This window comes from Pempheris klunzingeri, chromosome 4 (genome assembly GCF_042242105.1).
Source record: "Pempheris klunzingeri isolate RE-2024b chromosome 4, fPemKlu1.hap1, whole genome shotgun sequence".
Classification (NCBI taxonomy): Eukaryota; Metazoa; Chordata; class Actinopteri; order Acropomatiformes; family Pempheridae; genus Pempheris; species Pempheris klunzingeri.
Genome location: NC_092015.1, coordinates 15,769,312 through 15,783,675, shown reverse-complemented (window position 1 = coordinate 15,783,675; position 14,364 = coordinate 15,769,312). Strand labels below are relative to the sequence as shown.

The 14,364-nt window shown below is 39.2% G+C and overlaps 1 protein-coding gene across 1 annotated transcript in view; it reads right to left on the bottom strand.

The window, feature by feature from the left end:
* Nucleotides 1-12,310: 12,310 nt before the first annotated feature.
* Nucleotides 12,311-14,364, bottom strand: part of gucy1a2 (guanylate cyclase 1, soluble, alpha 2) — a 35,544-nt gene continuing 33,490 nt past the window's right edge. Inside the window, exons 8-9 of the mRNA XM_070829517.1 lie at nt 12,976-13,130; nt 12,311-12,530 (exon numbers count right to left, since the gene is read on the bottom strand). Coding sequence (XP_070685618.1) covers nt 12,311-12,530; nt 12,976-13,130 — 375 coding nt within the window. The remainder of the gene's footprint in view (nt 12,531-12,975; nt 13,131-14,364) is intronic.

Here is a 14,364-nt window from a genome sequence, read left to right as displayed (position 1 = left end):
GAGGAGAGCGGCGGCTGGGCTAACCAGCTCCGTGTGGCCAGGGTGGAGAAAGTAAGTAAAACAGAACTTACAAAGTGCTTAGAGGGTTGGACGCCTGTCTTGCCCACTCAATGCGAGATGTTCAGGCTGCTGCACCAGGTGGACCTGGGGCTCCGGGAGATACTCAGCAACCAGAACATCTTCTAATCTTCACTCAGGTTTAAGGATTTATACAATACTGGAATTTAACAGTGTTGGTTATTTGGTAGACTGAGCGGCACAGAGTGAACAGTTTGTTTTGGGCTGAAATGGATTTTGAATTTATCGTATATAGCTCATTTAACAAATATGCATATATATATATATTCATTCATTAATTTATTCCCACAATCATCTCTTTGGAGTGTATAGCTTCCTTTATGATTTATCTCCTTCATTTACGCTCTCTCGCTTAGTAAATCACTCCATAAACAAGCATTCGCCAAATTTCCAAATCATTTCTGCTCCTCAAACTCAACTCTCTTGTTCTCTCCGTCTCTGAGGAGGTTAAAAGTTCCTGCTATCAGGTAGAGACAAAAATAATAATAAAAAAAAAATCTAAAAAAAACCAAGAACGCACACACAGCATCAAAGCTGAGTTAGAGTAACTCCCAGCACACCACACAACTTGGCTGCTGTGTGCTGAGTTAGCGTTGGGTCAAGGTGCCTGCGTCAGCTCTCACTTTGCAGGAGCTGGTTATTTATTGGGAGGCACATACAATAGACCGCACACATCCTACGGTCTAACACACACACTAGACAAAACAATAGTTATATAGAGCGTTGTCTTTATCTTTCACTGAAATACAATAAAACGAGCTCAGTAAAGAAGTGAAGACCATTTCTAATGTCCTAACCAACAACACACAGCAGGTGGTGCGTCCCTGTTCTGATTAGCTGAATGTTTGCAGTAATAATGGATTTCTATCGTAATTTATACGGAATAATTAAATTACAGAGCAATCTGATTGGTCTAAATGAGTATCTAATGAGAGCATGGTAATGAAGTTACATGATGTTCCAGGAAGTAGGAGGGTACTGAGAGCGTATCCTTAAATCACACCCATAACAACACACACACACACACACACACACTCTCTCTGTTAGAGTAATACACAATTTGTGACATCAGCCATATATCTTTGTCCTGCTAGTTCCTTTGAACTGCCCTGGACTGACTTCAAAGCCACACAGACACACACACACACACACACACACAATTAGATACAGTTAGCCTCTGGGGGGTTAAATGAGGACGGAGTGTATTGTCTCCGGACTCAGTTGTATCAGAACAGCATTTTTTCGAAACGTCAGGAATCCAAACTGCCCAGTAAGGACTTACGACCTTCATTTAAAGGAATAGTTCAACATTTTGTGAAACACACTTATTACTGTTCTTGCAGACTTGATGAGAAAATTAATGCTAAAACGGCTCAGTGAGTTTCCAAGTGATTACATAGTTGTATTTCTTCTGAAATGTAATAAACCATGTATTGATTGTTCTGATTGAGGTCAATACAGCTACACAGATAAATACACACGCAAGCACACATATCATTAGTATAGCTCAGTGAGTCAGCATTAAAATCTACCAAAATTTGGGATCTACCAAAATCAGATCTGCCAAGTGACTCGTCAAAACACTTTTTGTAAATTTTGTCTTTACAATAACTGACTTTTTAGTTGTTTTGTCAAACTTGTTGACAAAGGTTTGCTTATTTACACATCGAGCAATTATGGAGCAACATAAATATTCAGTCTGTCTGTTGTTTGGTGTGGAGCAGGTAGTTGACGGTCAGATTTAGAGCTTTTTCTGCCTGCTGCAGACAAATATGACTATGTTAAATGGTAAATGGTCTGTATTTGTATAGCGCCTTTCTAGTCACTTTGACCACTCAAAGCGTCCTCATGCACCCATTCACACATCATTCATTCAGGAGTTGGAGGAGACTATTCTTTCAGCCGCCTATGAGAACAGTGAGAGTGAACTGAGCAGTGAAGTTGTGAGCCGAAACCCACTATGAAGCTCAGTAAAGCAGAAGGGAGTTGCAAATTCAGGTTCAGGTATTCTCTGTTGTTCATAACTTCTCGTTTTCAAACTGTCATTTGATATATTAACATTATAAAACATTGTTGTGTGTCGCTGCTTAAACAGAGAGCAATACGGACACTTTTCTGTTGTTTTCTTTGGTCATTCAGTAACACAGGGCCAACTTTAGGGTCAACTTTCATTATGTTAGCTTAGCTTAGCTCCGAGGAAAACTGATGCAAACCTTCAACAAAATAGGTCTGATTTTCAGTGCGTCAGGCCAGATTACAACAGGCAACAGAAATCCAGGCTTTCTAGGTCAGTGGACATTATGCTTACTGCAACATTGGTGCTAATGGTGAGTTTTCTAATAATCCTGTAGGTAAAAACGCTGTCCCAAAGATATTATGCACTGATCTCTGAGATTAATCAGGATTTCACATGGGTGACCACAGATACTTCAAGGGAGAATGTACATTTATGTTTCAGTTGAAAAAACAGGCATCACTTTGTTCATCCTATGAAGATTAATGGTAATGTCAACACAAATCCATAAAGCACAGTGAAAAAAAACCAAAAAAAAACACCTGTGCAGGAAGAATGAAGTGTCGAGGGTGGTTACAAGCTCTCGCAAACAGACACTTGTAAATACACACAAACACATGCAGATTCACGCAAAGGGCATCCTACTCATGAGGCCTTGTGAGGTTGCCTCTATGATCTTTTAATTTGCATGGATCAGCTCTAATCCCCCAATCCTACTCATCTCTTTTCCACTCTGGTGACCCTGGTGGAAAATATCAGAGCGAGGCAGGACATGTGGATTATTGCTTGTTTGGGATAAAGTCGTGTGAGGTTTCAGTTCATCTGTCATCTCTTTCACTCGTTTCCCCTTTACTGTTTGTGTTAAAATCATCTTATTCCACACTGTAGTGGCTCATAAATTCGGACTCGGTTTGTGTTAACTCATCGTTGAAGCTTCATGATGTTTACTTGATATTCCAATATTCAAATCCAAAACTTAAAGATATATGGCCGCTTCATTCCTCAAATTGAATTATTCTGGATGTCACATGCATTATTTTAGACAACTGGAATTAAAAACAAAATTTTGTAGGTCTAAATAATGTTCAAACACTCCCTCAAGCAAAATTATGGTGTGTGATCAAACATTAAAAAAAATCTGTTGCAGAGCAGCTGTTGGGAGTAAATAAGAAGATATTCAGCAGTAAATGAGCCATGCTCTGAATTCAGATCATTAAAATGTTGAAATGTCTTACTGGCATTCGGCTGATGGGGTGAAAAAAGACATGGGAAGACAGCAAGAGCAGAGACTTTTACGGGCATGCTGATTTAGAGAGGGACTCGGCTTGGAAAAAAGAAAGAGCGACACGAAAGATGAATGTAGTGAGTGATGGACAAGAAAAAGATGGAGGAGAGAAAAGATGAAAGAAGAACACAAGTGATTCATTATTGAGGACTACGCCCCTCGACCGAGCTATGGAAAAACACACAAATACACACACCGGCAATCGCACATACACAGGGAGACTGGCAGGATGGTGTAGTGGGCGTGAGTGGATACGCCCCGTTAGCCAGAGTGTCCAACTGTTTATGACTTAACAGGAGCCGCGGGGAAGATGAAGGTCAATCCTTCCTTCATATATCTTCATCTACATGTTTACAGACTACAGATGCATATTAATCTGATGAAGGTCGATGAAGAGCAAGACGTCATACCCTCTGTTAGCCTCTGCTCTTAAATCCATGTTTCTCTTTGGTCTTTTTACACCGTTTTTTTACTTTTTGACACAAAGGGGCCATATGTGGTTACCAAGGTCATGAGGTCATGTCCTCTGTAATACAGTATTTGTGAGAATTTCTGGGGTACTCTGTGTACTCTGGGGTACTCTAAAGTTATATGGTAGTGTACATATGTTAACATAATGTAAGGAAATAATACAGAAAACACAATAAAACAGTTAAATAAATAAATAAATAATTTTTTCTTTGTTTTGTAGGAATTCTTAATGGTTTCCTATCTATGAACATGATCAATTGTTTTCGTAACAACGCGTGACCGACCAGGTTAGAGGTGTTGCTCTTCACTAACTCTTATGGGAAATTCATTTCAAAAGAAAACTACTGTAACGACTTACATACTGAAAAATCACACATACTGAATGTTAAGAATGAAAAGCTCTCCATTTAAACTCACTAAGCTCACTGACCTTGAAAACAGTGCTGTAGTTTGAAAACAATTGGGTCTGCTTGCAGTACAAGATTTTCAGGAGCTTTTAATCAACATGGACAAAATCCTGAAAGTGAAAGTAAATTCAGCAACGACGGCTGCTGAGTTCACATATCTGCAAATCTCCATTACAACCGTGCAAACTTTAAACTATGAAACACAGTCGAAAGCAATGGAGAAAAGCAAGTGATTGGACTCAAGAGTTGGCTATTGGACACACACCTCAGCTGTTAAGGGGAAACATAGCCAACCTACACCCCTACGTTAGAGGTCAGAAATATTTAACCGTCACAAAGAGGCAGTGGATCAGTTGTGTGCTATTTGCATTTTCATTCTCACACCAGAAATTCTCACAAGAGGTCAATCTGAAAGGAAAATCTGCAAGACCACACCCCATGTACACACATAGAATTCAGAGAGCATCTCCTCTATGCATCCATGAATAATGACTGCATAATTCATTCTGATGCAGAGTGGTCTGACACACATACACATACATACGTGAACACACCCTAACCCCACACCATCCCATAACTGACACAGTGTGTAAATTACATGACCCTTGTTCACTCATTCATACCGTCAGTATGTGTGCTTGTGTGATTTCCATTAGCACGTTCGCTTGAGCGATGTTATGCCACAGCCCATACTATCCCGACTGTGCGGTGAAGACGGCCCGTGTGAAATATTCAAACCTCCTGGAGCCAATTAGTGTAATGCGGACATATTTACATATACAGAGGATGTGAGAGGGTAAAAGATATGGGAGGGAGGATGGATGGAGGGCTGGAGGGTTGGAGGAATGAGCACAGGAGAAGATAAAACTAAGCAGAGGGGGGAGCGATGAGAATATATAGGAGGGAAATGAACAACATCACTGAAATTGTCATTGAGCATTTTGAGGGCTTCTGGCTCAAGTGTTATGTGACTGTTTCAGCCAAGACTATTACCAATTTACCAATGAAGGTGCACTGTCTGAGATGATTTCTGCAAAGAAGTGCAGAGGAATAACAAAAATAGAGAGCAAAAAAAAAAACTCATCAAAAATCATAGTTTGCATGGCAACCAATTTCATTTAGCATATCGCATGCAGGCTGGAAATTATCAACACAATTGGAAATCTTCCTTCAACAATCACATAGGTTGGCTGAAGCTACCAGTATCTAGTTTATCAGTTAATTTATATTTTACATATACATAAGTGGTTGTCTGTTTAAACTGATTAGGAAACTACATTGAACAAAATTAATTTCAACCAGCATTAGCACCGTCCTGACGATGCTAAGGAAAGCTAAGACATATAACAAAAATCTGATCATTTGATAGATTTGGAAGTATAAACAGGTCAAAGTGAAACCAGGTCAAAGTCATGGGTTTGCTGTACAAATACAATACCAAAAAACATCTGTGAAGCTTAGGACAAGCTTGGGACTATAACTACAAACACTGGACAAACCACAAGTCAAGAATGAGCATTAGCGATTGACGATTGAGTAAATACACAAGGCAGCACTCTTCAGTAATGAATGTTCCACCAAGGACAGTTGGCGGCTTGTATTGTTTGTATGCAATGTAATTTGTGCTGAAAACCAGGATAAAGGGGGAGAAAAGCACAGAAATTGGGTGAGACTGGATGGACAGTCATAGCAAAATGGACTGTACAGCCTACAGAGGGAAATGGAGGTGAGTGAACTTTGTTAAACTTCAGGCAAGCTGTTTCTTTACCAGAATTTCTCTGTTCAGCTATGCGCAAGTGATTTTATCGGTAACTGACATCAGCTGGACCTCTAGTAGTCGATGAAAAACGGTGGAGCAGTTAGCAGCTAGAGCCAGATTTGCTCCTCAGGACTTGGTAGAGACCAAAAACAGAATTAAAAAGAAAGCGAATATTAGACTTAAATTTGCCAGGTGGCCAAAAAACACGATACTGCTCCATAACTGGATGTAAGCTATTAGTTTATTTATTATTACATCAGTGTCTTCTGACACCATCTCCTGCACCACAAATGACAGGGAAATATTGCCTGGTCCGACAAATCATGATCTACTGATTCATCCCTCCTAGTGATCATGATCCATCTGGAACAGTTTGGCATTGATAACTACTCTATTGTAGGATTATATCTCAAACTTCCTCCCGTAAAAAGCATTTGTGTTTCAGTATTCACACACATACATGTCTAATACATGTGAAGTCTATGTTTGTTTGCTACGTTGATTTAAAGACGTATATAGGCTATGTTTTCTTTTCTTTTATCACTGTCACACATCCAACTCACAGACTCACACGCTCATATCCGTCACATACAAATGTGTAAACATGTATACACAGTAACAGCCACAGTCTTTCTTCCTTATTAAAGATACTTGGTGTTTTTTTATTTACATCATATAAGACAGAAGATGTGCCCTTAATGTCAGTCAGAAACCAACAGCTGTCATCAAGCCTCTCCCACATACACACCTGATCCCAACGACAGGGTCAAACAGGGTTCATGTCCAGGGTCAGCTCTGTATGTTTACAACATGACATCAAAGTACAAAACACTGACCAGATTTATGACACGTGACATCGACCAGTGGCTCCCAAAGTCTGAGAGAGATCCCAGTGAAATGATGAACTGTTGAATGTCACAAATATTTTATTAGTTTTAAACTAATCTGGTGAACAAATGGAATGGAAGCTACTATTCTCGTGTGGATGAAGCTTTATAGACCAGAGATTGGTGGAGAGTAATGTGCATCCATTGGGACGACCCTGGACGTGGATGACAAGAATCAACCATGTTTGTTTCTGCTGTTAAAACCAGGCTAATGTTTACAAATATGGACCAGCTTCCCATCACCTTAGACCCGTTTTACTGTAAGCCAGTGGGGGTGAAGTTGATCTTGGCAACACGACAGTTTATAACAATGTCCTGAAAAAAACATATGTTAAGCAACTTTATTTTTCAATAAAAATGACAGTGTCATGCTCATTCGGCTGAAGAAAATGTTTCATAAATTCATCATTTAAGAAAAATCATTCAAAATTTGATGTTGAATGCAAAAAATTACAACAGTGTCAATGGAAAAAAATCTACATATTCATAATTCTTGAAAAGACAAAAAGACATCACTTGAGAGTGGGGAGGTTCTGTAGGACACTGGCATGTTGGGAAAACCAGCCTGGCTTTAGATGGCACAAATACGGACATAAAGTATCTGGTTGAAATAGAAAAAAGACAACAAAGCAGTGGAAAATGTGATAATGTCAAATCATTTTGTGAATTATACCAAAAAGATCTGCTATATAATTGTATTACAACTTCCATTTTGAATATATTAAATAGATCTAAATTGTACAGATTTGTCACAGGTACACTAGGCCTTTATTAACAAATTATTATGTTCTATATGTTCTCACATTGTTTGACACACACAGACACTCACACAGGCAACGTTTGCTGGAGTTATAGATGTATTTGGCTTTGTCTCACTGGACACTGGACCCTCCCACGCTTAACTCATGACAACATTTGTTCATGTTCACTGTTTGACACAGCTTCTACACTACAGCTCTGTTGTGTTGCCACTGTAACCGTGATGTACGCCTGTGTATGAGAAAGTGACCTACAGTATAAACTGTGGTGTAATGGTCAAAGACTGACATCAACGCTGCAGAGAACCAGTACCTGCAACACCTCTGCATCATAACAGCAAGACTTGTAAGATCTGACCAAATGTTTTATATCATGCCAAGATTTTTCAGACTTGGAGACATGAACGTTGGACACAAGTTGCGTGGGTGTTCCACTGATGTAATGTCCTTTATTTAGCCTGGATGCAAAATTCAGGCACTGCTGAAGTTGAGTTTAAATGGCACCCTCACTACATTTATGCTACAGTAGATTTTGCACAAGTACACATTAATGCATGTGTGCATTATAGGATATAGGAGTCAGGGAGCACTTGGTGGGTCTGTATATGTGAAAGCCTGCCTCAGGAAAACTTAACCTCAGGCTCATTAACACAACTGTCAAATACACTTAAGAGTGGTTCACCCACCTTGCGAGGACCCTACGGATATTCAGCTGTTTTTGCTGCAGGATTCGATGCAATAGTAGTGTCCATGCACTTATTTTTCCCGAATATGGATTTAGCACCTTCTCACTTATGTACTTGTACAGTCAAACTGTGTTACTCTACATTTTTGGGATAAAGTCAGAATAAAACCGGTTTAAATTCTTATGCTCTTTAAAAACTCAATTGACAGTCCATCATTTATTGGCTCTTCCTCAAAATTCTTCGATTGAATCTATCTAACCTGGTCGACTTGGTTCCTGGGCTGAGTGCAGTCTTTTTGTGGGTATGTGCTGCCATACGTCTTCTTCAGTGATGCTTACGCTCAAGGGACCGCTTATGAGTCCGTTTTTTGATGGTTTGATGGTTTTTTGATCAAACTAAAATAGAGCTACACACCATGTGGCTTCTCAAACATTTGTGATACTTTCATTTACTTATCATTAGGGCAAAAATAAGGCTAATCAGTAAATATGGGAAACTTCCCTCAAGCTATTGGAAAATTGGCCATCCATTCTCAAGTGTATTTGGCAATTTATACTGAACCATAATTCACTTTTGCTAGGCAGGCTTTTCAACTCAAAGTGCTAATGACTTGAGCCATTAATGTATATTAATGTGTTCAGGATGTATGTTTCACTGATGTCCCAAGTGAGTGTTGCAGATTCTGGTTCTCTATAATATCACAAAAACATGACTGTTACACACCTATTGGTGTCGGGAACTGTGAGCAACATTATGTTGCTTTCTAACACACATGTGGCAAGCCCCCCCGAAAAAACTCATCCACCTACTTAGATTTCAAGTCGCCGCTTTTCATTAAATCAATTTTCTCAAGGCTTAAGATTACAAGGTTGGCCTACTAAACAATGACACCTAGTTCGGAATTAATAAGCATGTTCTCTTTGTGTAACACGTTGAGAGATTTTTAGGCTAAAAGGCTATGCTCCCATCTGTTTGACAGCTTGGATTTAACTTTAGGTGTTTTGTTGTTGTTGTTGTTGTCGTCTAGTCCAGGGTTAGTTCTATACTGCATAGTATACTTAAAGCAACAGGACACAATTTTAAAAATAGGTTATAGTTATTTATGTTTACAGTAAATATAGATAAGACTATGGGGCATATGGAAAAATACTCTCAAAAATGACTATGTTCTTCTCTAAAATTGATAAGGACCTTTACAGAATATGCTGTAAAAGCATTTCAAGCTTTCTAGTGCTAGTGCTATTAGAAAGTCTGATGACAGTTTATTTATGGCAATAATGACCTATGACCAAAGCTTTCCAGCACTTGAAACCCATCCCTGATTCAAAAACTGGCAGGTCAGACAGAAAACGTTTTGATTTTTCTACTGTCCTTCTACTGTCCTTTCCTCAAGTATGGCACATTGCTTTGTTATGCTGGTGTTCATCTCCATTAGAGAGTACAAAGCCTTTTAGAGGGAGAAACTTTTGGCCAGATGGACATTAGTTTTTGTGTCTGAAGTAAATTATCCTTCTAATGTTTTCCTACAAGCTGTGTTTTACATAGCATAGTCTAACCAGCACATGTCCCTGTTGAATCCCTGCCAAGACCAGAGAGATGACAACAAGTTTGGCATGTCAAAATGTACTCGTTCTGCCCTTTAACAACTGAGCGCACACAACAGACAGCAGGAGCCATACCTTCACTTGCAAAACAAGTTTAACCTTTGCTGATGGTGTCTTAGAAGTCAATTGGCACATTTTATTTGTTTTTTTAGACGTCCTTTAATTAGCATGTCGTTTGGCAAGATGTAGCAAATTAGCAAGATGCTATTCCCTTTAGATTCCCTGTGAAGTTTTGTGATTTAAAATTGAATGAAAACTTGTCAAAACCATATTCTGACTCTGTCATTAACAGTTTAGTTCTTTGATATTCAGTTATTTAAGCCATATCGTGATGTTGTTGGACAACTGAAAAAAACCACACAACAGCACAGAGAAGGTCAGCACGCACAGGTCGCACCACTTACTCAAATCTAAACAAATTAGATTATCTCAGTTGTTTTAGTCATTAATAATGAATTAAAATTAGGATGATGTTGACAAATCTCTGTGTATTTCTGTGGATACACATGACTATTGACATCAAAAATGTTATATTTTATGGAAACTAAAGCCACCAACAAATAGTTCCTTTTCTCCATTTTCTCTGTTCTCTCTGACAGCCAGCTTTTCACTGATGTCACATCTATGTGATGTCAACAACCAAACCAGAGCGATGGCAGCGACATTGAGCATCCAAAGCCTGTAAAATATTCAAAGACTATGCAACTTCAACCCTCCACTTTATGAAGACAATTTATGAAGATTTTCTTAAGACAAAAACTTTTCTACATTATTCTCCCACGTCTGGGTTACTGAGCTACGCTGAAGTATTCGGAAGGCCTGAGATTTCCACTGAGTAAATCATACTCAGTCTACCAGAAAACTAGTAGACTTGAATTTGAATCTTGTTGGTTACATTTGCATGGGGCTAGTAAATACTTGTATCTCCATTTGGTAAAAACTATATAATTAAAAAAGACTGTGTATGTAAATGTGAACCGTGTCAAGCATGCATACTGTGACTATGTGTACAAGTTAGTATAGTACTATATTATTAGCACTATCTCATGTGTATTATTGGATGATCTGGACCAAAAAAAAAGATGAATAGAATTTCAAATATTTGAACTCTTTGAGGAGCGCTTGATTTATTTTTGCCAGCCACTCATGACCACCTCAAAGGGAAACTCCTGGTGGCTCGGTGGGATAAGGTGCCTGTCGTAACTTGCGACATCGTGGGTTCAATTTGGCTCATTGTCTCATTCAGATCTTTCACTCTTCAGTGTAGCTTATGACACAGAAATGCCATAAAATGGCTGGAAACAAGTAGAAACTTGCAATAAATTAAGCGCTCCTTTTTTCTTTTTCTTTTTACTCTAGTCAAATATTTAGATTGAATCCATCTTGTATTTGTCCTGATTTGAGCAGTAAAAAGGCACTGAGCTGGGAATAATTTTCAGTCCTAAACATATTACCTGCATGAAATGGCTGGATTGTTGTTGGTTATAGTTTGCTGTGGGTTAGAAGCAGAAAAGGCTCTAAGATTAGCTTAGTACTAGCGTTTTTGGCATTTGTCCTTTGACGCCTTTTCAAACTTGACTCCTCGTTTGAGTCTCTCATTTGTCTTTCCCTGCCCCGACCAACTGGTCCTTAGGTCGACGGCAGGATGTAATGAGCAGCAGATGTGTGGTAAAAGCATGACACGATTTAGGGACAGTTGGAAGGGGAGTTGTATTGTTCTTCAGTAGTGGTCTTCCTTGTACAAGAGGCCATGATGCACAGCAAACATTTGTGGCAACGCTGCCTTCTTCTAAAAGTTCATACAGCTTCATTCCTCAGCATCCACTTCGCCAATGGAAAGTGGATTTGTTCTATTTGCACGATTCCATTGCTAATCAGTGCAACACTGGTCATGTAAATGGTCTCTCTCCAGCTTTTCTCCAAGGTTTGGTGCCTCTAAACCCGCGTCAATGTGCCGATTGGGAAAGCCGACCACTGGAGAGAGATAGGACCCAGATATGGAGCTGAGGAATCCAGCTAGATCATTACGTTTTATATTAAGGTTTCTCTGCTAATTGACCCCATCAGCACACCTCCTTCAGGAAGGATCCATATGAGACTAGCGTAGTTACTGTTCCTCGAGTCTTTTGAACCATATCTCCCTTGGCTCAGGGGGGATGATGGCATGTTTTTCTTTTTTGAGAGCATACTTTAAGTTTTATTCATAAAGGCCATCCCACAGGTCTGAATCCAAGTTTTCACATAATGCATTTGCGTATCCAAAGATCCGTATGATCCCGTTTCCTGCATTGCATGTTCCACAGGTTCAAATCCAGCCTCTCACATAATAAATATCTGTATATCCTAGTCTGTGTATGAGACCTACAAACTTGTTTCTCTTAGAAACATGGTCCCGATGCTGTAGGAGACTTTCCTCATAGAGGCCGGGGGAGCGGAGCGAGAGCTGGTCAAAGAGGCGTGGCTGTGAGACGTCCCCGCCTCCAGGAAGTAACACGTCCCAGGGATCTCTTTGGGGAAATTCTCTGGGAGCTCCATTCGCGAACGAGGGACAAATGAAAAAGCGCGGTCATCTTTCAGCAACCTATTGAGAAGAGAAGAGAAGAGAAGAGAAGAGGAGAGGAGAGAAGAGACATTATTTAAAAATAAAACCCCATTTGAATGGATAATTTCTCATTACAATAATAAAAACAGATTTTTTTTGTCGTTTTGTGTCTTTGTGTCCATATGTGTTTCTGTACACAGTTTAATCCATGTAGTAACACAGCTTTGTTTACAATAAGATGAGATCTGTTACAATAAACATAATTAGTCATTGGACATACAAATACACACACGTACAGCTGAAGTGGTAAATAAATTAAGGAAAGATGGCAGAAATTTTTGATGTGCATTTATGTCCACAAAGAAGAATAACAAATTTTTCCCACACTGTTTAGCAAATATGATTAAAAAGCATTTATTGTTATTATGACATGGTTAACATACATGCACATTTGTTTGTGTGTATGTGTATTGTTGTTACTTACTGGTACGTTGTGGGACTAACATTGATGCACCTTGGATGGCTCCCCGATTCAAATTTGCTGGCCAATGTCACATTGTTCCCAAACAGGCAATACCGTGGCATTTTAACCCCGACCACACCTGCCAGCACCGAACCTGTGTGGATACCTATCCTTAGCTACGACAGAAAGGGAGGGGGGGGTGAACATAGAGCAAGAAGGAAGTAGAAGGGCAGAGGGATTAGAGCAACCAGCAGGAATTTAAAAGTACCACCAAATTAAAGAGTGTGTCATTCCTCGAGAACGCACTTGGCGTGACAATGAAAGTTTTTTCTTTATTACTTTTTCCCCCACTTTTTCTATTCATTTCTTTACAATGTATATGCAGACGCATAATTAAATCACTTATCAAACAAAATAAAAAACAAAATCACAAAATCTCTCTTCTCAAATGTGAGGATTCAATCATTTTCTTATGTAATAGTAAGATGAATATTGTCTGTCTATCTATCCATCGAGAAATTAAGATGAATTAACAGAGAAAATAAGTGGGAGGTGAATCAATAGGAATGTAATCTTTATTTGCAACTCTATTTGTACTCTGATCTTACTTTGATGATCTGTAAGCAATGTGAGCAAATACAATGACAGTGACTTTAAATTTTGGCATCCAAAAATTACATTTTGCACTGAAAAAAGTTTCACAGACAAAGAACATAAAAGCACACCTCTGCCACACCGGCATAGTGCCAGTTAAAAGTTAACTTTGATTCGCTTCTATGTATAAAAAAACAGCGGCAGAGAGTTGGCATGCATGTGGTTTGGGAGTGTGATGGAGGCTTCAAAGTGGACCTCAGATTCTCTCCTTAGTATGCAGATTATATGTAAATTATGCTCTTCTCGCTCCTCCCCTCCCCTCCATGCCAAAATGAATGTCAATGAAAAACACATCAGCATGCCAAATAAAACTGAAGAAAAGCAAAATTTTATTTGAAGCCAAAAATTAATGTCACTGTTGGTGGCTCCATGGTTTTGAAGCGGAGGTCCTGTATGAGCACTGATCCGCTGAGTGGGAAGTGTACTGCAGCAATTTAACTTCCATATTAGTCTAGCTTTTATCGTCTAATCTGATATCCCATGGCAGCAGATTTTTAGAGTGATGAAAATGTTAAAATAGAACAGAGTGGGAGAGGAAATTAATCAAATAAACAATTGCTTCCCTCTCCTCTTAGTAAGAGATATAGGGCGGCAACATGGTGCTCATATAATAATCTGGCTGAGGTATGAATCTATAAAGGCCTGGAGGCAGAGTGAAACGTATCCAACCATCATTCCAATTTGACCATTCCACGGCCACTCGACCAGCTATTGATTTCCACCACTTGGGAACAAGTCCACACGTCCACACACAGG